General features: G+C 35.5%; 2 protein-coding genes across 6 annotated transcripts; one reads left to right on the top strand and one right to left on the bottom strand.

Annotated features, from left to right (window-relative positions):
- Window positions 1–3,931: 3,931 nt before the first annotated feature.
- On the top strand, window positions 3,932–17,162 carry LOC110873142 (protein transport protein SEC16B homolog). Of its 2 annotated transcripts, XM_022122066.2 has the most exons (14): window positions 3,932–4,085; window positions 4,234–5,954; window positions 7,314–7,616; window positions 10,238–10,363; window positions 10,477–10,599; window positions 11,265–11,435; window positions 11,706–11,837; window positions 11,918–12,052; window positions 12,664–12,791; window positions 13,046–13,154; window positions 14,327–14,638; window positions 14,774–14,920; window positions 15,257–15,543; window positions 16,278–17,162. In XM_022122066.2, the coding sequence occupies exons 2-14, from the start codon at window positions 4,251–4,253 to the stop codon at window positions 16,774–16,776; spliced, it is 4,176 nt and encodes a 1,391-aa protein (XP_021977758.1). In that variant the 5' UTR covers window positions 3,932–4,085; window positions 4,234–4,250; the 3' UTR covers window positions 16,777–17,162. The 2 variants fall into 2 exon arrangements, with proteins under 2 accessions (XP_021977758.1, XP_021977759.1); XM_022122067.2 differs by having other exon boundaries at window positions 3,938–5,954; window positions 14,780–14,920.
- A 1,058-nt stretch (window positions 17,163–18,220) lies between these two features.
- LOC110873143 (superoxide dismutase [Cu-Zn]) lies at window positions 18,221–22,604 on the bottom strand. Of its 4 annotated transcripts, none has more exons than XM_035976640.1 (9): window positions 22,392–22,604; window positions 22,247–22,297; window positions 20,727–20,815; window positions 20,533–20,637; window positions 20,346–20,441; window positions 20,226–20,257; window positions 20,060–20,135; window positions 19,262–19,315; window positions 18,221–18,442 (listed from the first exon to the last, which is right to left on the bottom strand). In XM_035976640.1, the coding sequence occupies exons 3-9, from the start codon at window positions 20,800–20,802 to the stop codon at window positions 18,420–18,422; spliced, it is 462 nt and encodes a 153-aa protein (XP_035832533.1). In that variant the 5' UTR covers window positions 20,803–20,815; window positions 22,247–22,297; window positions 22,392–22,604; the 3' UTR covers window positions 18,221–18,419. The 4 variants fall into 4 exon arrangements, with proteins under 4 accessions (XP_035832533.1, XP_021977761.1, XP_035832534.1 ...); XM_022122069.2 differs by having other exon boundaries at window positions 22,424–22,604; XM_035976641.1 differs by lacking the exon at window positions 22,247–22,297.
- Between the last annotated feature and the right edge of the window lie 3,361 nt (window positions 22,605–25,965).

Raw genomic sequence — 25,965 nt, 5'->3', positions numbered from 1 at the left:
TGTATGGTTGTGATTCATTGCTTAATGGTTAAACAAACCACTTGTCATGATCTTGTTGATCACCAACAAGTATAAATAGTTGGCCAAACTCCTCAATTCTTTGCTCATTCCTCTCTTATCTTCTCTACATCTGCTTGGGAGCTCTCCTAAGCTGAATTGGGACTTTGTCTTCTTTGTTGAAAAGATAGCAAGGACCCTAAGTGAGCTTCTTTCATTCTTTTTATGGCTTTTTCCTTATGTAGTGAAGAAAGTCAAACGTTTGGCCAACAGTTTGACTTTCGGTTTTGACCATCAATTGGTCAAGTCAAAGTTCAATTGAACTTTGAAACGTGATTGTAATCACGATAGTTATAATCCTTCGTGATTATAGCCGCTGATTACCACGTTAGCTAGTTGTAGTGTCGAGTCAAAGTTTCGGTCAAAATGCGTTTTAGCACGCATTTTGCCTCGGAACTACTTTAGGGTATCAAAACACTTTGTTTTAATACCAAATCAGTAGGTTAGACATGTTTTGACATGTTTAACTCGATACTATTAGTTTGTGCTTGTTTAGGGTCGTAAGGTAAGCGGTCTAAATAACCGCTTACACTTTCGAACCCGACCCGTTTGGTCGATCTTTAGGATCCGACCAAGCTTAGTTAGTGATCATAGATGCATAGGGAATAACCACTGAGGTTATACCTTATGATCATATAGGATTGGTTAGTCATATGCTTGTTAGCTTGTATGCCCATAGGAAATGACCAAAATGCCCTTTTGAAGCATAAATCTGTATTTTGACTATGTGAACATAATTTTGACATATAACCTGATTTAGTAACATGTTTAGGGATTATTGGGCATGTAAGACTTGACATAGCACATAGTTAACCATCCGAACATAGTTTTACGCTAACGACACATTATAGTGACTTATGTTACCGTAATGGGTCGAAACGGGTCAAAAGCACTTAGGTAGGCTTTCCAATCAGAATGTAGGGTCTATTAAATCATACCATATGAGTTCAATTACTCATTTGATTTATAGAACCTCATTCTATCCTATCTCCCGATTTAGGAGTCGATTTATTAACATAGTTACTATACTAGGTGCCGGTTGATTCCGTGACCCTTGGAGCTTAAATTGGTCTTATTCTCAAGACTAATTAGCAATCCCAAGTGAGTACATAGTTCCCCTATTTTACTGTTTTCAATTGTTTTGGGGTGATTCATATGTACAAAACGAATTTCAAGGTTTAAACGATAATTTCGAAAACGATGGTTTATACTAAACTAACAACGATTTCAATAAGGTGAACAAGACTTGTTGGTTGTGATTACATAACGAATGACATTCATTAGCTTTGGCCGAGCCGACCAGTATTAGGTTATGGTACCATAGGATCTGACAAATCCCGTTATCAGACTACACCCATGGTTATGTGTGGGGGTTATGTAGGTAACGACCGAACCTGATGATTGTTAACTTACCATTTGGTGGTTTGTTAATACGAAACGAGAAACGAGTTAGACGAGTCACAAAGGTTTGAATGTTGTTAACGAGACGACCAAAAGTAGTTTCACTATTAAAACGAATACGATTTTGGGACGAGTTAAACGATTTGAAACGAGATACACGATTTGAAACGAGTTAAACGAATTAAACGATTGGTTTTGGGTAGTGATTAGATAATGGGACGGGTGTAGTATGATAGAATCATGGTAGATACGCCGCTGGTACATCTTATATATAAGTGCTTCTATCATGTTACATTGCGTGTCATTATTTAGTTCACTGGGGAAACGATTTTGAAACGATGTCACACCACGAGGTTTTCGAAACGATATAAACCATACGAGTTTTATTAACGAGTTTTTACGAGATGTTTACAAGTTGTTATACTAAAACAAATATTTTTGAGTTAAGAGTCATGGCTACGAGATTTTATAAACTATAACCAATTTGATTTGTGTTGGTTATTTATGTTGCAATACACTTTTCAAAACAAGGTTTGTATTTTCACTCTTGTAGTCTAACGAGATACTGCAACATATAAACGAGCCATGAATCCGATACTCCCATAAAACCTATGTACTCGCCAGCATTTCTTTGCTGACTTTATTTTTACATATGTTTCAGGTGGTATTGCTTGATGTTGCTTGCTAGGAAGCAAGTTCACTTAGGATCTGGACAAGGCCTTAGTGACTTAAAAACAATTATAAACAATATGTAGTTTGTTTGTTTGGTTTAAGGACAATGAACATTTCATAATATTTCAATAAAACAAAACTTTTAACTACCATGGTTGTGGAACAATAATTCTGTCGCCTCACTCCCCGGCGTTTCCGCCGCGGTTTGTTGTTTTAACGCGGCCGGGGTGTGACAGGGGCGGCCTGGAGGGGGTGTGGGGTGGCCGACGGCTCAGGGCCCAAACCTTTCGAGGGTCCAAAAATTTATTTTTTAGTAAAGTTGCGTCGTAGAACTTAGAATATATAAGTACTGAATTGGAAAATGACAAAATGAGGCGTATGGTTTGGTGGTTCCCATGTCACTTTATTAGCAAGCAGGCATTAGGTTCTAATCTTGATGGCTTCTTTTTTAGTTGATTTTTTTCTTTATGTTTGTTACCTATGCATTAAATGCAAATAACATTAATTGACTAATTATGTATCACATTAAATCAGAATGGGAATCATAGTTATTCTCAAATCTGGTTTAAAAATAATTATTTATGTTAATTTCTTAAAATATTATTCAATCTATAATTAGTTTTGTATGTTCCATTCTTTTTTGAAAAAAATCTTATTTTGTTTTTTTTTCTTTCAACTCTGTGTATTTTCTAAATAAATTTGGATATGTTACAATGGTTTTACATGATCGTAAATAAAGATTTTTAAAGTTACGTCGTAACTATTCCGTATTTTCTTAATTTACTCTTACAACGTGTTTTCTTTCTACGTTTCGTTGTCCAAATACGCGTGTGATGTGCTTTTTATCTACGTTTCCACGTAAAAAAGCAGACTGCCGCAACATGCGGGTGACTCTACAAATTTTTAATTCATTTTCATATATTTATAACTTTTTTGTATATTCTTTTTAAGAAGTTTATATTTTAGGGGCCCGTATTTTATCTTCGCACAGGACCCACATATTCTCAAAGATTTTCAGAGACGGCCCTGGAGCAAGACGATATTCATGACATTCCCGGAATAAAATCCAAGTTACATATACCTTTATACCCTTCATATAGCTTAAATTACAAATTAGAATGGTTAAAAATGACAAACAAGTAAAAATAAAAATCTAAAGGTTAATTCTGCCAAAAATAAAAAATTTATTTATCAAAACGCGTTATGGACCGTAAGACATATGTCTATATATACGGTCCCTGGCTGGCCTTACTATTCAATGGTGAGAGTAGCATGGTCTTTGCTATTCATATATATATATATATATATATATATATATATATATATATATATATATATATTAATTCATCACATTCGGATGAACAGTGCTCCGTCAACTTTCTTTGACTATTTTCCCTTTTTCACATTATTTACGAGAATACCATTATATGCATTGTATAGGGAATTTAGGTTGAGTGTTTGTTGATACTTATAAATGTAGCCTATGTTTTTTTTGTTTTGTTTTTTTTTTATCCTTTTAACCTTACAAAATCATGCTATTTTTTTAAGTACATATATTTTGCAAATTATAAAAACCAAGATTTAGTTTTATTGGAGTATGGTAAAATTAAAAAAAAGAACATCGTAATCACAATTTTTATGGTTTTCTCTTTCGATTGCAATACCGTTTCAAATCAAACTTCTAGCAACCGAATACCCGCCGCAAAGCACGGGCATCACACTGGGCATCACACTAGTTTGTTATTATTATATAAGTTGAGTGACTAATTGTAACTTTATAAAACAAAGATAAATCCATGCGGTGACTGTTTGAGTCATCCCTCCTACTCTGAATATATAGATCCTATATCTACATAGATATTTCTTCAAATCACCTCCAACTTGCTTGCTTGCGTAGTGTCCAAAACTTGAGGTAATCAATCATCTTCAAACTGCTGAAACAACACTCTCCAAAGGTAACATTTTGCTCCCGATCAATGCACCACATCTAGATCTTCCATTATTTCAACCTAATTCACCACTTTTATTCAAGTTTCAGTAGTTTTTTTGTTCCCGATCTAGAACGTAATCAGGTTAAATTTTGCTTGCCTGATCTCATTTTAGGGTTATAGTGTTGTTAGATGGCTTCATTTGTTGAGGATACTGATGAAGATTTTTTTGATAAATTGGTGAATGATGATGATGATAATTACAAACCGACTGCGTTATCCGAGAGTAATGTTGTTGATGTTAAAGGATTTGGTAATTTGAGTATTAGTGATCTGAGAGCTGGAGTTGAAGATCTGGATAAATCTGCTACCATTGCCGGTATAGAACCGCATGATCTAGTTTCATCAAATTCGGTCACATTGAATAGTGTTAGTGAAGAATCTGTTGATGATACATTTAAGTTGGAGGAACCGGTGGATTTTGCGGAGAGTGAGAATCCGAGTCATGGAATCGGTGGTGTCAAAGATGAATCTGGCAATGCTGGCAGTATAGAACCGAATCGTCTTGTTTCATCGAATTCGGTTACGTTGAGTAGTGTTAGTGAAGAGCCTGATAATGGTGGAATACGGTTGGAGGAACCGATGAATTTTGCGGAAAGTGAGAGTCAGAATCATGGCGTTAAAGAAGTGCAATGGAGTAATTTCGGTTCTGGTTCTCTGGAGAATAATTTTGATGCGTTTGGATCGGATCCTGACTTCTTTAATGAACTTGGAGATGGTTCGTTTGATCAGATAGGGAAAGAGGATGGTTTTATTAATGGTGAATCAAACAGTGTGGTTGATAATTCATCGCAGGTGAAAAATGTTAATGATTACTCACAACAAGTTGAATTCAATCATACGGGTTCTACGAATGTTAATAGTAGTCAATACTGGGAGAATCTTTATCCTGGATGGAGGTATGATGCGAATACTGGGCAATGGTATCAAGTAGATGAAAGTTATAATGAAGCATCATATGTACACGGGGCTAATAACACAGATTCGGCTTCTGACTGGACTGCTTTGAGTCAGAAATCGGACGTTTCTTACTTGCAGCAATCTATCCAATCTGTTGTGGGAAGTGTAACAGAGACGGGAAAGACTGAAAGCGTTACAAATTGGAATTCGGTGTCTCAATCAAGTCACGATAATGAGAGTTCATCGAACTGGAACCCGGGTTCGCAAGATGTTAATACGGTGTATCCGTCACATATGGTTTTTGATCCGCAATACCCTGGTTGGTATTATGATATGAATACGCAAAACTGGTGTTCTTTGGATGATTATAAGTCACAATCAGCTGGTGTCGCTCAGGATCTGGTCAACCAAAATGGGTTTGGTCAAACTAATACTTATTATAAAGATGACCAGAAAACATATAGTGGGCAGGAACAAGATTATAACTGGAATGGTTCTTTTAGCAATGCTCAACAGGGTTCAACTACTTGGCAACCTAAAGTCGTTGACAATAGTGCCCCTATTGAAGACTTTAGAAACAACCAACAAGTGGCTAACCATGTTGGTCAACAACAATCTTATGATTATGCAAGAACAACCGCCAATGTCAATAATGGGTTTCCTGGATCACAATCGTTTGTTCCCCATAGTCAGCCATTCGGCCAGCCTTTGGAGCAAAGTGAGACGATGAATGTCCAAAAGGCGTATGGCAATGAGAATCAGTTAAGCTATTTGCAGCAGCCCGTTCAAAGTGGTCATCAAATATCTTATGCATCTAGTGCAGGAAGGTCGTCGGCTGGCCGCCCTCCTCATGCATTGGTTACTTTTGGTTTTGGTGGGAAACTGATTGTGATGAAAGATAGTACTGATCTCGCAAATGCGTCCTATGGAGGCCAGGTTAGGCCGTAAATCTTCATTATTGTCAGAGGGTGTTTGGGATTACGTTTTGAAGTGATTATTTGATTATTGCGTTTGTAAAACATAAATAATCTAAAAAAGTGTTTGGATGAAAAAGTGATTATTTGCCTCCAAAACGCAGTTTTGGAGAAGCATGTACCTGCATGCTTTTTCAAAACGCAAAATCTATTTTGAAACGCATAATCTATTTTGAAAACGCAATACCAAACACCCCCTCCATCGTATATCAACATGTTTTAGAGGTCGCAATATTGACCCGTTCACTTATCTATGATTTGACGTTTATCCCCTGTGGGGAAAAGCAGTTTTAAAAGGAGGCGGGTTAAATGGGTTGAAAGTAGCTTGTATTTTTAAAGCATAAAACCTTTTTAATCATTTCCTTAAAAAAATTATCTGTCATTAAAGTGATATAGTTCTTGTAACCATTTTTGACACACTAACTATCTACAAGAAAGAGTGAAAATATTGGACAAAATGTGCTTCAGTCAACCCAAACCGTGTCGTATAAAAAGTAGGGCTGTAAACGAACCGAACGAACACGTACAAGGGTTCATTAAGGAATGAGCATGTTCATGAACTAGAACGTTACCGAATGAGATTTCTTGTTCGTGTCTGTTCATTAAGGAAATGAACGTGTTCATGAATTGTTCACGAACATTTACCTAACGCAAAAGAACTTAAAAAACGTTTATGAACACAAATGAATACACACTAACATATATCCATTTTAGAACAAAATCTGCATTTTTCATCACAAAGATTATGTAGAATCCACCAAAAAATAAAAAAAGCACTTAACATAATTATCAGAAATATGATTAACGCAAAATTAGGAAGGTTGTCAAGCTTTAACACAAATTGAAATTGAAATGGTAAAATAAGGCATGTTGGGGAAGGCATATAGTATAACTAGGTTTTCAAAATTTTAGAAAACTAAAAACAATAAAATAAAAATACAACATATAAAAACCTTTAAATGAAGTAATGAACGAACACAAATGAACATAAGTGAACACATTACTGAACGTTCATGGACATAAACGAACGAACGCAACCTCTGTTCTTGTTCGTTCATTTAACTTAACGAAATAAATTTCTTGTTCGCGTTCGTTAATTTATTAAACGAACGAACATAAACGAACTTCCCGCCGAATGGTTCACGAACTGTTCGCTGAACATTCGGTTCATTTACAGCCCTAGTAAAAGGTATCCTCTTTGACCCGTCACAAAACAGGCCCGAGCTGCCAATTTGCCACCTCTACTGATTTTTGTTTGGATGTATCTGTCTATGCTTCCCTTTTTAAGTTTATTAACCCTCTACTGTTTGTCATGTTGAAGGATACAAATTCGGGGTCAATTTCAGTTCTTAGCTTAGCAGAAGTTGTCACCAGAGGAGCAGGTGTACATGACTATTTTCAAACTCTCTGCCGGTATCCATTTCCTGGTCCACTGTCTGGCGGAAATGTTGGCGGTAAAGAGTTGAACAGATGGATTGATGATAGGATTACACGCCTTGAAACATCTGATGTTGTAGATCATAACAAAGGTGAAGTTCTAAGATTGCTCCTTTCCCTGCTGAAAATAGCTTCACAGCATTATGGCAAATTGAGATCTCCTTTTGGCTCAGACGCTAACTTAAAGGTAACACAAAAAACTCTTTATTTTGGAAGTTATATTTTTAGGCAACTTTTGATCCATTTAACATGTTTCCATTTAACTAATTCTTTTACCCATAGAACCTCTAGAGTTCTAATCAGATCAACTTAAATTGCCACATCTATTTATTCTGATCAGATCAACTTAAATTAGGCTTACATAATTATTAGATGGCAATGCTTAAATTAATATATAGTTTTTACTATTATAATTATTGTATACCTTTTATTTATACGACAACACTATTATAAATTAAAGGGGTTTTTACATATTTCCCCTTGCTAAGATCAGTTATTACATATTTACCCAACTCACAAAATCAATTACATATTTCCCCTTTTTTCTATGAAATTACCCACTTACCCTTACCCTTTTTTAATCCCTTCCTAAAAATCAATTAGCACTAGGTTTGCTTGCGCTTCTGCTTTAGTTTTGAGTTTTGACTCTTTAAATATGCAGGGTTTTTTATATATTCTAAAATGAAGAAATAGCTTACGCCTTTGTAATCATTATGCTTTTAAATCACATATAAAAACTCAAAACTCCATGGACGATGATGTCATGATGAGATATTTTGATGCAAAGGGATATTGGTTTGAATTAATAAATTGATGAGATATTTCGATGCATAGGGATATTGGAGGTTTGAATTAATAAATGTTTGCATCGAGTTGTTCCTTTTAATATTAAGTTGCAGTAATATAATTTTGTAATCCTTTTTCATAGCCTTTTAATAGAACATTTAAAATACAGCAGATGTAGATTTATTAAAATGACAATATTCGTATTTTACTATAATCCTCTCTATAACTCGAAAGACGAATAAGTAATTATATTTATTAAAACTTTATGTTTTTGGAGCAAAAGATTATGAGATAGTATGGTATTAAGAGAAATTGAGGAAATATAATTGAGGAAATTAGAAAGGGGAAATATGTAAATAGCTATTTAATAAATTCATTAAGGGTAAAATAGTAATTCAATGTGAATAGTTTTAATGAAAAGGGGAAATTTGTAATATGTATGGTTTAGGAGGGGGAAATATGTAATTAATTTTATTGGTTGGGTAAATATGTAATAAAGGATCTTAGCAGGGGGAGATATGTAAAAATCCCTAAATTAAAATATACATTACATACATATAAGATTTTATCATAAATATATAATAACTTTATAATTTTTATATAGTTTTATGTATATAGTTTTATAATTTTTATATAGTATCTAGGATCGTTTGTTCAGAGGGATGGGGAGATAGATAGTGACGTTGCCCACCGCATCCAGGTTGGATGGTGTAGGTGGAGAGCTGCCACTGGGGTATTGTGCGATAGGAGGTTCCCAACAAAATTGAAAGGGAAATTTTATAGGGTTGCAATTAGACCTGCTATGTTATACGGAACCGACTGTTGGGCCATTAAGGAAGTACAAGCACGCAAGATGGAGGTGGCAGAGATGAGAATGCTAAGATGGATGTGTGGGCACACAAGGTTAGACCGGATAAGAAACGATGTTTTTAGGGAGAGGTTAGAAGTAGCTAGTATATCAGATAAGATAAAGGAGGGAAGATTGAGGTGGTTTGGACATGTGAAGAGGAGGCAGACGATAGAGCCCGTTAGAGTGGTTGAAACTCTCGAGGTGGAAGGGAGGAGGAGTAGAGGCAGACCCAAAATTACTTGGGATGAGCGGATTAGGCAGGATTTGCAAAAATTGCACCTCTCTGAGAACATGGTCCATGATAGGAGCTCGTGGAGACATAGGATTAAGGTTAAGGATTTCTAGGAGAGGGTACAATTGTGTTTCTAGGTATAGTGTATGGTCGTAGATATGTATCTATTTGTATAGGCTGTTTGTATTATATTTGTCTTGTTTACCATGCACTCTTTAACCACTCATGTTATGTTGGTAGCTTCGTACATACACACATACACCTCATGTTCTATTTGTATAGGCTGTTTGTATTATATTTGTCTTGTTTACCATGCACTCTTTCACCACTCATGTTATGTTGGTAGCTTCGTACACACACATACACCTCATGTTCTATTTATTTCTTTTCTGGGTGTTTTGGAGCCGAGGGTCTCACTGGAAGCAGCCTCTCTATCCCTAGGGGTAGAGGTAAGGTGTGCCTACATCCCACCCTCCCCAGACCCTACAAATAGCTTTGCTATTTGTGGGATTTTACTGGGTATGATTGATTGATTGATTGATTGTATATACTTTACAACATACAAAAAATAAATAATATTATCAAATACATATACCAAAAGAAAATTTATTTTTTCACATACTAAACATACTAAAATAAATAAAATAGACAATGGTTAATGGAAAATAAAGATACAAATAAAAAAGTCGGGTATATAGTTCAGGTAAACGGGTATGTGGTTTCGGGTAATGAGGTCGAGTATCACCTAATCCCATACCCGCAAAAATTTTTAAAACTAATCCCATACCCGTCCCATTTGTTTCGGGTTTCGGGTATACCCCAGGCTCGGGTTTTTTTGCCATCCCTATGCTTAATTAGTAATTACATTCTACATGAATGAGTCAACAAAATTTTTGCTACCAGTGTAAAAGATCTAATTGAGTTTTGATACTTCAATCAGGAAAATGATGCTCCTGAAGTAGCTGTTGCTAGACTGTTTGCATCCGTGAAGAGCAGTGCAGAGTACAACAATTATGGTGCTTTTCCGCAATGCTTGCAACAAGTACCTTCAGAAGGACAAACTCGGGTATTTTAGTATTTGTTTCCCTATAATTGTAGAGAAGCATCAATATTGTTCTGCCCATAATGAAATTGCTTTCTGTTTTGATGCCTATGTATAATGTTTGCATTATAATATAGGAAACTGCTGCTGAAGTCCAAACTCTGCTTGTATCTGGTAGAAAGAAAGAGGCTCTTCTGCGCGCACAAGAGGGTCAACTGTGGGGACCTGCACTTGTTCTTGCAGCACAACTTGGTGATCAGGTCTCTCTATATACACAAAAAAACCCGATTTAACCGAACCAAAAAAAAAACGAACCGCACAAAAAAACCGAACCAAAAATTCCGGTTTTGCATTTTATGGAAACCGAAAAAACCGAACCGAATAACCTAAGAAATCATTGTTTTAATGTTTGTTATATATTGATTTAGGAATTATTATTTTTTTTCTTGAATCTTAAGTATTTATAATAAAAAACATTAACATGTTTATTTATCTTTGAAATGATTTAGGTATTGCCTACAAGAATTAACAAAATTAAACATAAAAATTAAATGATTTCAAAGTATTATAAAAGAAAATGTCTTAACAAAAACTTTGGAGAGACTAAAATTAGATTAGAAGGTTAAGTTTTTTGTGAACAATATTAATTAAAAAGGTTAAATATATAACGTAAATGTAAACATCTAAGAAAGATTCTTAAAATTTTGGATTATACTATTTATTTTTGAATCTTACGTAACTTTGTTCCAAAAACTGAAAAAACCGAACGGTTTTCAAAAACCTAATATTTCGGTTACGGTTTCGGTTTTACCATAAAACCGAACCGTGCACACCCCTAAATTGTCATGCACACTTTGTCATTTTTTTTGTAGTCAATCTCATTTATTTTCTTTTGTTGTGGGACGGGTTGGAATCTTTATTTCAGTTTTACGTGGACACGGCTAAGAAAATGGCTCTTGCCCAGTTAGTACCGGGATCACCTTTGCGGACATTATGCCTACTTATTGCTGGTCAACCAGCAGATGTGTTTGCTGCTGATGCCACAACCGACGGTGGCATCCATGATGCTGTAAATATATCCCGACAACCTACACAGGTAACGATTAAGCTGGTAAACAAACATAGCTAAAAGCGGAACCGTTCAAAGGGGTTGAATGTCACCCACAGTCTGTTACCTATTTGCAATAGTAATGGTTTTATAAGCATAATTAATGCATTCATTAGTTATAATGTTTTTTAAATGGACAAAAAGTGTTTATGGGTGAACACAACCCGACCTGGTCAATTTCTTTTCCCACCCGTGTTGCCACTTATGGTCTCTTACATCTGGTTCACTTACGTAATGTCACTTGTTCCTTTGCTATAGGCTCAATCTAGTGGTAACAGTATGCTTGATGACTGGAAGGATAATTTGGCAGTGATCACTGCCAACAGAACAAAAGATGACGAATTGGTGCTCATTCATCTCGGAGATTGTTTGTGGAAGGAAAGGAGTGACGTAAGTATATATGAATGTATCACCTTCCATGATCTTGATTTTGGGATTTGTTTTGTAATTATATAAAAAAAACGATGCAGATTATTGCTGCCCACATTTGCTACTTAGTTGCAGAAGCAAACTTTGAACCATATTCAGACAGTTCTAGATTGTGTCTCATTGGTGCAGATCACTGGAATAATCCCCGTACATATGCCTCCCCGGAGGCTATTCAGGTCTCACCTCGTTTTCTCTTACTAGAACCAAAGACACAACAATCAAAATATGATTCCCAATGACTAAAAACGTAAATTCCCGTTCACAGCTTTCCCATAAAGGAAATGTTACATCTTTCTGGGAAACCCAAAAAATTCACCAATTTTTAGACAGATACGTATATATGTTTCAGTGCGTTACTTTCAGAATAAACCATGGTGGATCTAAAAAGGATTTTAGGATACGCACATGTGTTGTGAGATCATTTTTATTTTTAGTAAACTTCTGTTACATAAATTTGAAGGATTAAAAAATATCTGAGTTATGTGTATATTTATTTATATATATGTAATAGTATTGCATGAAAATCTTGCACTGTCATCGACTAAATTTTTAAATGAATGAATATAAGTTGAATGAAAAGATAGCTTAATGAATATGAATACCGTGTTAGCTTTATTTATTATTATATTTTGACATAGTAAAGAGAAAAAAACCGTGTTTAACCATTCTAAACTACAATTTTCAGCCGTCCAAGTTTTTTGAGAAACGGAACTTGGTATTGAAATTTTGATATACACGATACCGGTTAATTTAAATAACAATACCTTGTAATTTTGAATGCAAACAGAGGACAGAGGTGTATGAATATTCAAAGCTGCTTGGAAACTCTCAGTTCACCTTGCTACCTTTTCAACCTTATAAACTTATTTATGCGCACATGTTGGCTGAAGTCGGAAGAGTGACAGACTCGTTAAAGTATGCATAATCTTTCCTTATTTCATAAACTTTTTTGCTTATACAGGTCAAACATGATAGATATAAAAAGTAGTTAAAAAATGAAACCGGTCAAATAGGCTGAAAGACCCTAATGAGTCACATGGGCGAAACGTGCTGGCAGATTACCCATTTTGACCCTAACCCATCTTGACCGGTTACCCAACTGCCCATTTTCTCTCCTTAACTTGCTTCTTTTTTTTTCTCTTTCCTCACATGATATCGTCTTGATTCAGATACTGTCAAGCGATAACTAAATCCTTAAAAACCGGACGAATTCCCGAGGTGGAAACATGGAGACAATTGGTTACATCATTAGAGGATAGAATAAAAATTCATCAACAGGTACCATATTTATCTTTTTGTTAATCTCCCCCTAAAATTAAATAAAGATATTATGTATACTATTAAGACTAAATTACATAAATCGTCCTTTAGCTTGACACTAGATTGCAAAGTGTGTCCTTTGTCTAAACATGAACTTTGAAGTTTGATCAGAAGTTCAGAACATCAAAATCATAAGTAAAAATATTATTTTGCCATCTCCTTCTATTCATTGTATATTTGTATGAGTAGATTTAAGTCATTTTGCACCAACATCAAAGTCGGTATATGAATTGAGTACCACCAATTAAGTAAGAAATTCCAAATCTACAAGATCATAACAGAAATGAGGAACAAAGTAAGCCTGATGAATCTCTTTTTAATAGAAATTTTTCATGTCAAAATAATCAACTATGTGTGTTTCCATTGACAACAAGTACGGGTTATAAGCATTGTCAGGTTAATATTTGTGGTTCTTGCGTCGTGTTCGTGTCAACTTTTGTATTCCATTTACAAACACCCACAACCACCACTGACCGCGGCTTCTAGATCCGGATCTGTGGAACGAACGACGGCGACAGCTTTTAGGGTTTCGACGACGGCGGAGCTATCGCGAGGTGCTGCTATAGTGGCCAGCGGCGGATCTGTGGAACGACGACGAATGACCGCTGTAGTGGTGGTGAACATTGCTATGGCGGTGGTGGCCCCAGATTGTATAGAGAGTGAAAGAGAGAGTTGAGAGAAAGTGATTTTTTGAGAGAGAGGGAGGGAGGGGTTTTTTGATTTTTGATTTTAGTGTTTAGGGCAAAATGACCAAAATACCCTCGCATGGGGACCACTTGGTCAGGTTTTAACCATGAAAACTAATTGAGTTAGGGCTAAAGGACATAACGTGCAAGGGTTTGCAAACATCGAGTACGTTTTTTGTACTTTTTGAAGACAAAGGACACACTTTGCAATCTAGTGTCAACATAAAGGACGATTTTTGTAATTTACTCTATTATTAATTAGCAATTTTGTTGTGCATCATGGTTTGTACTTTTAGCTATAGTGGGTTGTATTCATTTTTGTTTTTTTTTTTTCATTCTTTTGTTTATTGTTAGTTTTTTTTTTTTTTTACTTTTAACCCCAATACTTTTACATCTTTACAATTTAACCCCAACAATCTTATTTTTCTTTTTTCTTTTCTGCAGGGTGGGTTTTCTACCAACTTAGCTCCTGGTAAAATAGTTGGAAAATTGCTCAACCTATTTGATAGCACTGCACATCGTGTTGTTGGTGGCACACCGCCACCTGCCCCATCAACATTTGGCGGCAGCGCGCAAAACGACCATCATCAACAACCACAGAAGGGTCTTAGGTTTCTAACTAGTCAATCAACAATGGCGATGTCATCCTTGCTGACATCACCGTCTATGGAGCAAATTAATCAAGGTGATGGAAACAGAAGGATGTTGCATACCCGCAGTGCTTCAGAACCTGATTTTGGTCGATCTTCTAAGCAGGTTGTTATATGATTCATGTCAAAACCGTCCCTTTTATCCCATTTTTACGCAGTTTTCAAAAGGCATTCTTATTGTAATGGTAGGCAAATAATGAAATAACCGCTCTAGCGCTCATTGTTGTGAAACTTTATGTAGGATCAGGACGACACATTAAGAGAAAACTCGACTGATTCACAAAGAAAAGCATCTGGAAATACTTCACGGTTTGGTCGCTTTGCTTTTGGCTCTGGGATTTTACAAAAGACAGTGAGTATGGTTCTAAAGCCTCGTCAGGACAAACAGGTACCATTCATTGTACATATAGGTGTAACTCAAAATAAGTAACTCTTTAAGTTCGCTTCCAAACAAGTTTGGTCGGGTTAGACTGACCTACTTTTTTATACATCTGTTTTAGTTTTATAAATAATGAATATGTGAAATATGATCACAAAAACTGTATTTTTACAAAAATATTCTAATTTTTTATCATAATAAAGCGATCAGGAGGTTTTAATGCATTTTGATACGCTTCGAATAATTTTTAACTTGTTCTATTTGACGTGTTTTCTTTTTAGCTAAATCATATATCTGAACTTAACAATATAAACTATAATTAACAGCTAATGTTTATGTTTGTAGGCGAAATTGGGTGACACCAATAAATTCTATTATGACGAGAAACTTAAAAGATGGGTGGAAGAAGGCGTTGATTCGCCAGCAGAGGAAGCAGCCCTTCCTCCACCTCCAACTTTCCAGAACGGATCACCAGATTATAGCTTAAAAACTGCTTTAAGAACTGATTCTATGAGCAACGGGAGCTCCCAATTTGCAAACCCGACTCCCCCTAGTCATACTTCAGGAGTTCCACCGATTCCAGCCACCACAAACCATTTTTCTGCACGTGGAAGAACAGGGGTTCGAGCAAGGTAACTCTATTTACTTGTCTCTTGTGTTATTCATAGTCATAAATATCGTATGGTGGTGTTTGTGTGTGTCTTTTGGAATTGACTATATACTAAGATAATCAGATTTTAGTGTTTGACAAATGTTTATTATTTAAGAAAGAGTAAAATGCCATTTTTGTTCTTGAGGTTTGTCCAGTTTTGCGATATTCGTCCAAAGGTTTGATTTTTCCACATCTGGATCCAAAAGGTTTGAAATCTTGCCATTTTCATCTGGCTCGTTAACTCCATCCATTTTTCTCCGTTAAGTCAAGGGTATTTCCGTCTCTTTTGCTAACTTAAAGGGTAATTCGGTCTTTTCCATTTTACATAAAGTGAAAAAGACCGAATTGCCCTTTAAGTTGACAAAAAAACAGGAATACCGACTTAACGGAAAAATGGATGGAGTTAACGAGCTGTGGATGAAAATGACAAGATTTCAAACCTTTTGGTTCCAGATTCGGAAAAAAAACCTTTGGACGAAAGTCGCAAAACTGGCCAAACCTCAGGGATGAAAATGGCATTTTACTTTTCATGAAATTAACGGATATTATGGCATTTGTGTGACAAAAAAAAATCCAAAATAAGGAAAAATTGTTTTCCCCTAAATTAGGTGATAGAAATTAATCTGAGTATCATACAACTGATTTTCAGATGCTCATGTTTAAACTCTTTTATAAAGACCATGACACATTGAACATTTGATACTTGTTTGACAGGTACGTTGATACGTTCAACCAAGGTGGTGGAAACCCTACCAACTTATTTCAATCACCTTCTGTTCCGACCATCAAACCTAAGACGAGTTCCAACCCGAACCCAAACTTCTTTGTACCCACAGCTGCCCCCGCACCCGAACAACCAGCAGCCGATATCGCTCCTGATAACTTGGAACAACACACGTCTGGTAACCAACCTCCCTTTACATCCAGAACCAACCAATCAGCAACGGGCATGCAGAAATTTCCATCAATGAATGACATGTCAAACGAAGGATCATTATCAACATCGACATCAACATCCACATCATCGTTCGCCTATGATCCCATATCACGAAGAACATCATCATGGAGTGGAGGTTTGAATCAAAATCTTTCGGTATCTGGTTACAACAGTGAACAAAAAGCAGTTGGAGGGATGCCTCGGCATACGTTTATGCCAAACCATACTGGTTTTACACACTCGTCAAATGATGATCTCCTGGAAGTTGAACTTTAAAGCGCATAAGCTCTCTTGTTGTAAATTGATAGGTTTTGCTAAATTATAGAGTGGTGGTTCTGCAGAAATAGCAGAAAAAAGAGCTCCCACCATATAGTTCATTTGTTGGTTCTTGCAGGAAGAAGCTACGCACCCCGAGGGGCATTTTGGTAAAATGGACGAGATGGTGACTGTAAGGGGCGTTCGTTTCTGAACCAATAATATGGTGAGAACTGTGAGAACGCATAAATCATCTGTACCTGTTACTTCGAATGTGTTTTATATTGATTATAAATGTAATTGTAATGTAATGAGAGGGTTTGAAACTTGAAATACACAATTATACACAATACCAACATATTTTATTATTTTTTTACCCACTCAAGGCAATGCGTCTTCTTAATACATGTGCTGGTTTGTTCGCATTATGAACTTATTGATAAGTTCACTTGTCACATGTGGCAAGACGAATGTTAGTTGAGAGTGGTGGTTGTGAAGGGAATATTTGTGGAAAAGTTAGTTGGGTGATTCCTGATGTTTAGGTTTGTAAATGAACACATACATGGCATGTTTGTGTTCATTCGTGAAGGAACAAACAATCGAACACAGGCAAGTAAATGAAAGAGCTTTCTTGTTTGTGTTCCGTATGTTAAGAAAATAAGTGTGTTTGTGTTCGTTTATGTTTGTCATTAATAGTATACACAAACGGTTCACAAATATAAATGAACACAAGCATAAATGAACAAATAAACAAACATAACTCAAAGTACACTAATTAACCCACTATTATTAATCAAAATTGCTTATACTCACAAATTTACTATTCAATTTCATACACCAATAATTGTATACCACTTAATTGCATGGTATATAATCATATGCTTAATTTATAAGTTTTTATTACATGTTATACATTATAGTTTTCTTCCCTTATAGTATTACTAAAAGTATAAAATGACCCTTATGATCTACTTGTAGGTTTATTAAACCTTACGCTTTTTAAATTTATTTAACAATAACAATTATTATTTTTATTATTAACTCAAACACGTTTCAATAGTGTATTTATTGTTTTGAGTTTCGACTTAGTTATTATTTTTTACGATAACGTTTTACGTTCTAGTCTAAATTTTACGGATTAACATGCCGTAACGCACGGTTTAACGGTTCTGCCGACGTCAAATCTCCGATTTCACAACTCTTGTTGTTTAAGCTCATAGTCATACTCCGATTTCACTACTCTTGTTCGCTTAACCATTCGTCGACGTCAAATCTTATCAGGTTCTTTTTATATCATGCAACTCAACAAATCAAAATACGAGCAAAATATTGGTTTTACCACCAAGTTGTCAAGCAACAACTCCTTATTATCTTCTACGAATCACCTTGAATTTAACATAGCTAGAAAAGCATGGTGAAGATGCAACATATTTACCTGCTTTTGGCCAGAACCCTTCAAACAAAATATTTTTTAAAAAAGTGATTTATTTTTATTATAAAGTTGGTCTACAGATTCAAAAGCCCAAAGTATTCGTCATTGCACAAAACACGTCTCAACTCGAAATATCATCGGAGTATTCAACTAACACAGAGCATCGGTTTATTAAACGAAGTAATACCAACACTTGAGGATAGTCGAAGTCAGATTATTTCCTGGCATATGATCAACCCTGCAATCCAATGATACCTACAAACACCACCAACATCTATGTAAGAAACTCCATCGGTGATTACACGCTCATTTGAGTTCATAAACAGTTGAAACCGTCCGAACCACTTACACCAAAGCAAGTCGGCAGGTTTGAGATTTATACCGCTTGGTTTTGATGGCTTAATGAGTTGTTGTTTGGAACTTTATTATTTATTAGAATATGCAGTTAGTGTGAGGTTCAATAGGGAACCACAAAAAAGTGGGAAACTAGGGAACCATGTAAAAAAAACTCAAAAATTCATTTTTATGGGTAAAAAATTAATTTTATGCTAATCTTTTGCATATAAACACATGTAGAAGCTGTTTTAATAAAAAAAAATTTGTAAAATAAAAAATAGTATAAAAAACAGTTCAAAAACAGCTCCTAAGAAATTATGTAAAAATGTTTTTTATTTGAATGGCTTCTATGAAAAAGCTCCAAAGAAACTATGTAAAAATGATTTTTTAATGATTTGTTTTACATGTAAAATTAGTGGTTCCCCGGTTCCCCATTGAACCAAACCCTATGCAGTTATTTATATGTATTATTTTACAACTTTAATGCAAACTAACAATTTTGAAATACTAATCATTAGAAAACGGTTCAAACCATCTGACCCAACCGTTTTGGTTTTTTGTTTCCAAAACTGTAGTTGGCGATTGTGGAGTTGGGCCCATAACTTTCATCAAAACCGGTTTAGAAGTGTGATCTTTCAGTTTCCTTTCCTTTACAATTCTTCCAAGTTCTCATTGGACTTGCAAGGTTGCCTCTTAAACACGAAAACAATTAAAAAAAAATAAACGAGAGAAGCTTACCGCATGCAACTCTTCCACCAGCATTTCCTGTGCTTTTGCTGAGCTCATGGCCTCCTGAAAGATAAAAGAGTTCAAATAGATTAGATTTTGTAATAACAAAACATACAATGGACGAAAATAATCCCCAATATATTTGCTAGAGAAAGAGAAGAACAAGCCTACGCCATGCCTTAAACCTTCGTAGTTCGTGCAATGTGTGTAAAAGGTGTTAATTTCCATTCTTAACCATCCGGTAAAAGCTTGGTTTAAAAAAGCGTGAAGCGCACAAAAGCGACAAGGTCTAAAATCAAAGCGTGAAGCGCAAATCGCAAAAGCGGTGGGCTTTTCGTACGTGAGGCCCAAGGTGCTTATATATATATATATATATATATATATATATATATATATATATATATATAGGCTTTTAGCATCCCTTACCCAAAATATAGTAATAAATAAGGTTTATATATGATTTAATGTATAAATCATATAATGTACAACCATTTTAGCTGCATGTGTAACACTTTAAAGCACAAAAACACCTTCTGTACAAAAAGCACGCGCCTCAGTGGGATTTTTTTCCAAAAAAGCTCGTTTTTTGTGCGCTTTTTGTACAGAGCTCGCTTTATGTCACACAAGGCGCAACTCTTTGCGCCTAGGGTCGCTTTGTGCTTAAGCGCGCTTTTTTAAACCAAGGGTAAAAGTACATAAATTAGACGTCTCTCATCTAAACCCAGTGTTTTAGAATCAATAACACACATATACATACAAATATATACACATGTGTTTAATTATGAAAAACAAAAAGTTGAAGTTTACCCTTTCCAAGATCGTCAGCATCAGCATGAACAACTACTGCCCTCCCAACGATGGATTGAGCTCCAATCAGTGGAATCTACACATGTTGGCATATTTCAGATTTATTACATCAAATGCGTAATTAAATTCGATTGCATGAAATCCTGCAAGGAAGTGAGGAACCCACCTGCTTATCAACAATGGTGAATTTTGCAGTACCTGAGTTAATAAGAAACCCGTGAGAAGTTAACATTAGAATAATTATATAAACCCGTAAAATAACCTAATTCTTGAATGTAAAGTATACCATCTTCGCCTACGGTGACATTCCCAAGATCACCGGCATGGCGAACCTCATCATCGGGGGCACCATGCTCCTTTCCATGAGGATTGTAGTGAGGACCTACCATCAAAAGGAACGGTTTCGGTGTTAAGATATATCACGTGACACACAGACTAATTCACTTTAAATGATTTCGTTAAGGAACACGTACCAGTTGACATGCACCCATTGGTTGTGTCACCAAGTGCATGAACATGGAAACCATGAGGTCCAGGTTTGAGGCCAGAAAGGTCTCCGGTAACGGTAGTGGGAGCACCTGCGACATCGGTTAATTAAGTAAATTAACTAATATGTTTATTAGTAATACATACAACACCAAAATTTAGAATATAACTCAATTTTCACCTTCTGCCTCTTGATTGAAGAAGATGGTGCCGCTAACACCCTCACTGCTGCTAAGAACCGCAACCGCCTTCACCATGTTTGTATGTGATCTAAACAATTGAATAACCAAATATTAAAAGACCACCTACAGCTCATAGACCAAAAAATATACAAAATATCAGGATTCAACATCGTTGGTTCACGCTCCAAGGCATTTCGGTCCCAAAAGCCAAGATGCGCATCACATACGTGAGGCGCAAAACTATGTACAACCAAATACGCTTCATTCACAACTAGAAGTTGCATATCTCTCATCCGTTTTACATATAAACCTATTTATCAAGTAAACTATAAAGTATAAACCTTTCATAATTTCTTAATTCCTTAAGTTGTTTTTACATATATAGCTCCTATGGAACTATGGACCCATAACATAAGAGGCACGTCTTTTTCCCCTGATGCATTTTCCTCAGGTTCGTCTTTTTTGAACCAAGTCAATATCTTATACGAGTGCAGAACTCCTTGATGATTGGCCCAAATGTTAAATTCTTACAACCAAGATAGAGCTTTTCAAGTATTAGACATCTAAATCACAGAGCAGAACTTATACAAGGTTATGAGCATATGCTTGTCTCACACCATCACAAAAGAGATGTTAATTATGTCATCATAATCAACATTCATGTTCTTCAATTCTATATTAGCCTATTTCTACATCCCAGAAGCGCCCCATTAGGGGTGTAAATGCTCGAGATCAAGTCACTAAAAGCTCGAATCAAGCCGTGATCCCAAAGGATTGTTAGCCCAAATGAGCCTATCCTCTATATAAATTTTATTTGATATATATTTACATAATAATAAATATGGTTATATATAAAGTTAGGAATATTGGATTTTAATAATCCCAACTATTCGCCGTTTGCCACCAACCATCACAACTTCAAAAATAACCACGGGCATTCCCAACTATTAACATATTGGCCTCCAATGGACCCTGACTAACAGAACCCTAACGCGGTTAGTCTCCGGTCGCCGGAAAACTCATTTTTGCCCGGAAAACTCAACATTTTTGTCCCAAACCTCTTTCTAACCTTATTACAGACCATTAGTAACCTTTGTCCAGTAAAAGCCCCAATTATTGAAGTCGCCGGAAAACTTCTTTTTGGCCGGAAAACTCAACTTTTCGGCCGGAAAACTCAACATTTTCGTCCTAAACCTCATTGTAACCTTCAATTGGACCTTTAAAAACCTTTTTCTGGCCAAAAACGGTTTTCCGGCGACCGAAGACTAACGGCGTTAGGATTCTGTCAATAGTTGGGCTGCAAGTGGTTATTTTTGAAGTTGGGACGGCCAATTAATAGTTGGGATTATTAAAATCCAATATTTCATAAAGTTGTGATAAAAGTAACTAAACAATTTAAATCAAATATTCTTTCTTATCAATCACTTTAATACTAATTCTGACGAGATTTACAATCAGACTGTTCTCACATGCATAAACCCTAACAAATGAATATCTAGATACAACACATCAAAGTCACCTGATCTCCACAAAATCAGTTGTGTATAAAACGGAGATTACGAAGATCAAACTGGAAGGATGAAAATAAAACTAAATCAACAAATTCGTTTTCGATCGATACACAAAACGAGATTAGAAGATGAAACATAGGTATAGAAATATACAAGAAAATTAAGAAAAGATGATTCGAATTGACCTCAGAACACCCCTGCAAAGCAAATCGACTGATGATGTGTGTGAATGAGCAGCTGATTGATTGATAGGGCACGGCGATTGTTGTTATATATAGATAATAAAATAATAATAATAGAGGTCGCCGTTAAAGACTTACCTATTAAAATATGCCACCTACCTACCTCACATTCACCTCTATTCATAATCCTCAACCGAACACTCACCACGTCTTTCAAAAGGGTGCTAAACAGATCGTGTTCGTTGGTTGACGGGTTTAATCTGAACCTGAACCCGAAAATTTTACATGAACTCGAACCCGACCTGAACCCGAAAATCGTATCATACATATGAACCCGAACATGACCCGAAGTTTCATGGGTTGACCCGAACACAACCCGTTTAACCCGAATTTTTTAATTTTTTTTTCTGAAATTTATGTACTAAAATTATAATTTACTTAAAAACACAAATTTATATAATAATATCATATCTAAATTATAAAATCTATGTTAATTTCTCTTTTTAAGTTATAATCATGGCACAAAATACACACCTCATAAAATTTATAATATAAAATATATTGTAAAATATATAATATAGTATAAAAGTGTTAAACGGGTCAACCCGCCAACCCGGCTAGGTTGACCCGAACCCGACCCGTTAACCTAAACAGGTTTACGGGTTCAACCTGAAACTGACCCGAACCCATTTAGACTAAACCTAAACCCGCGAATTTTGTGTTAGGTTCGTGTCGAGTTTTCGGGTCGTGTCAGAAATTCACACCTATATCTTTGACCCACCACCACCTCCTCCACTACCAACTAGTCAGGCCGATCAGAGTCTAGTCAGCTCAATTCAACTTTTAACGAACTGATAGCGCGTAGGTCATGAACAGGTCAGCTTATTTATGTCTCTGGTTAAAAGCAACCGGTTAAGTTTGTTTTTTGAGTTTTATATTTTGTTACTTTGTAGCGCTTTTAGATTTTAATGTTAATATTTGTTAAAAGTTGTTTTGATTTTATTTAATAAAAGTTTTACTTTTCATCAACAACCACATGGACTGTTTGTGTATTTTACTTGGAAAATAATAAAACAGAAACAAAAATTACAACCCCTTTTTGATTAATGCCTCCTTTGTTGAATTCATCGTTGGTGATCCCAAGCTCTCTCCTGACGTGTTCGTCCTTAACTAAGCCTTGGTCCTCCTCTCAATCCCCTTGCATCTCTTGTTTATTTCTATAGGTGAGAACATCCCCTTGCATCTCTTGTTTATAGGTGAGAGCTTGAAATTTCGGCCCTCAACACTTTGTGACAATTCTAGTGATTGTTCATGGGGTGAGTAAGGATCACCGCCGACTAATGCGGTATGGGCGTAGAGGGTTGGTGTATTTATTTATTATTTTTGTTTTTTTAAAGGAGTTAAATTGTCATTTTAAAATGTTTTATAGATCTTTTGACAGATTATGTTAGACCATAACGATGTTACAAAATGATAAATACACAATTTAAACATGTAAGATTCGAAGTTAAACCTCAAAAGTATTACTTTTTGTAAAACACATAGAATTTTATTAATAAATCTTTATGTAGTTATCAAAGATATTTAATATTAGTATTAGAGTTCCTATTATGAATAGGATGGTTGGGTAATGGGTGTGGAATTGAATGTATCATAAATTAGTTGGGTAAACCAGGTGTAGGATTGAATGAGCTTCTCCCTAAAGCTTCACCAAAAAACATTATATTCTCCCTAAAGCTTCACCAACACTAGGTAGAGCGGGTTGATATGGATCAATTGTGTCCGTGGCAATGTGACGTGTTACATAATTGAGGGTTTGAATGCATATGCTTATGGTGCATTTGTAATTGATTAACATTCCCATAAAAGATTGCAACATGTGTTGTAACACTCAAACCAGATACTAGGGAATGAGAATAAATAAATCTCAACATACATAAATAATCAAAATATTTAAATGGAGTGTTACAAATTAGCAAAAAAAAAAAAAAAAAAAAAACTGCAATAAAAATAGTGATAATTTAGACAATCCACTGTTTTTGTTATTTATTTCTAAAGTTATCGTTACTTCAATAACCTTGTATCAAAGAGTTTGTAGTATAGTGATACCAAGGTGTTGGTAAAGCGTCTATTCCCATTTGGTTGAGAGTGTTAGTCCTATAGTGGACAAGAGTTAAGATCTGGTACAAATCGTGTTAACTGTAAAAACGGTGAGAGCAGATCCGAGCAATCTAAAATCTTAATCAAGGGATGATGTTGATTATACATCAACCCCTTACAGTTAGTAATGTGTATTAGTATTCTTAAGGGTATTATAGTCATTGTGCTACTTCAATTAAAATACTGGTTGACGAATCAAAATCATATAGAACCAATCGAAACCATATTATAGTCGTTTGTTTGTGGTTTTGGTTATGTTTATTTAGCTAGTAGGTTTTAGGTCAAGTCTTCGTGGTGCGGCCAAAGGAAACATTTATAACTTCTAATTACCTCAAACAAATATTTAGTGGCACTCAGGGTGTTGAACCACAAAGAGTCTGTGGTCCGTGTCAGGATGCGGATGATTATTGATTTAAAATAAATCATGAAGCTTGCTATTTGATTCTTTTTATTTGTTTATTTGGTTTTGAAAAGAAATCGGATTTAACCGACAAATTTACTATTACTATGAAAATGGTTTACTTAAATTATTGCAAAACATGATCACTTGTTGGTGCATACGTCTGTCGACTTCGTCTTGTATCGAGTCTTGTATTGTATTAGATAGATCAGGGCACGGAAAACGAGAAAACTGGGAAAATATGGGAAACTTTGATTTCGCACGAAATCAAATTGCTCATTTCGCACGAAATAGCAATGGCTATTTCGTACAAAATAGCAAGTTGATTTCGCTTGAATGGTTTCGTGCGAAATAGGCTCTCCTATAAATACCAAGTCATGCCTTGTCATTTGTAACGATTCTGATTTCGGTAGCGAAGCTCTGGCGAAGTGTCTACTGCATTGTAATCGATCTGATATCAATAGAAAGACAGTTTAAAGTGATTTCTCGTGCAATTCAGCTGAAATAATATCAATACATCTGTTTCCGCCTTTTGTATTGGTCGAGATCTCTTCTGAACGACTCGTTTGGGTCTGAAAACGATCCTACAAGTGGTATCAGAGCTCAGGAAGAAGAGTTCTTACTATTTCAGCTGCAAATTCTGATTTCTACACCTTCTTTTCAAAGTTATACAAAATTTCACGGTTAAAATGACTTGATTTTCAAGTATAACGTGCAAAACAGTGTTTTAACAAACCCTAGAAAGTTTCAGATCTTAATTCAAAATAAAACCTGATTAAATTGTTAAAAAATTGTCCGAAAGTTGTATTTCGCACGGAAGTGATATCATTTCGTTTGAATGTCGCTGTATTTCGCACGAAATCAGAGCATCTTTTCGCACGAAATCAGATTTTTATTTCATACGAAATCAGATTTCATTTTGGACGAAATCACTTTTCATTTTGTACGAAATCAACATTTCATTTCGCACGAAGGATTGATTTCG

This window comes from Helianthus annuus, chromosome 8 (genome assembly GCF_002127325.2).
Source record: "Helianthus annuus cultivar XRQ/B chromosome 8, HanXRQr2.0-SUNRISE, whole genome shotgun sequence".
NCBI lineage: Eukaryota > Viridiplantae > Streptophyta > Magnoliopsida > Asterales > Asteraceae > Helianthus > Helianthus annuus.
This window is presented reverse-complemented; position numbering and strand designations above follow the sequence as displayed.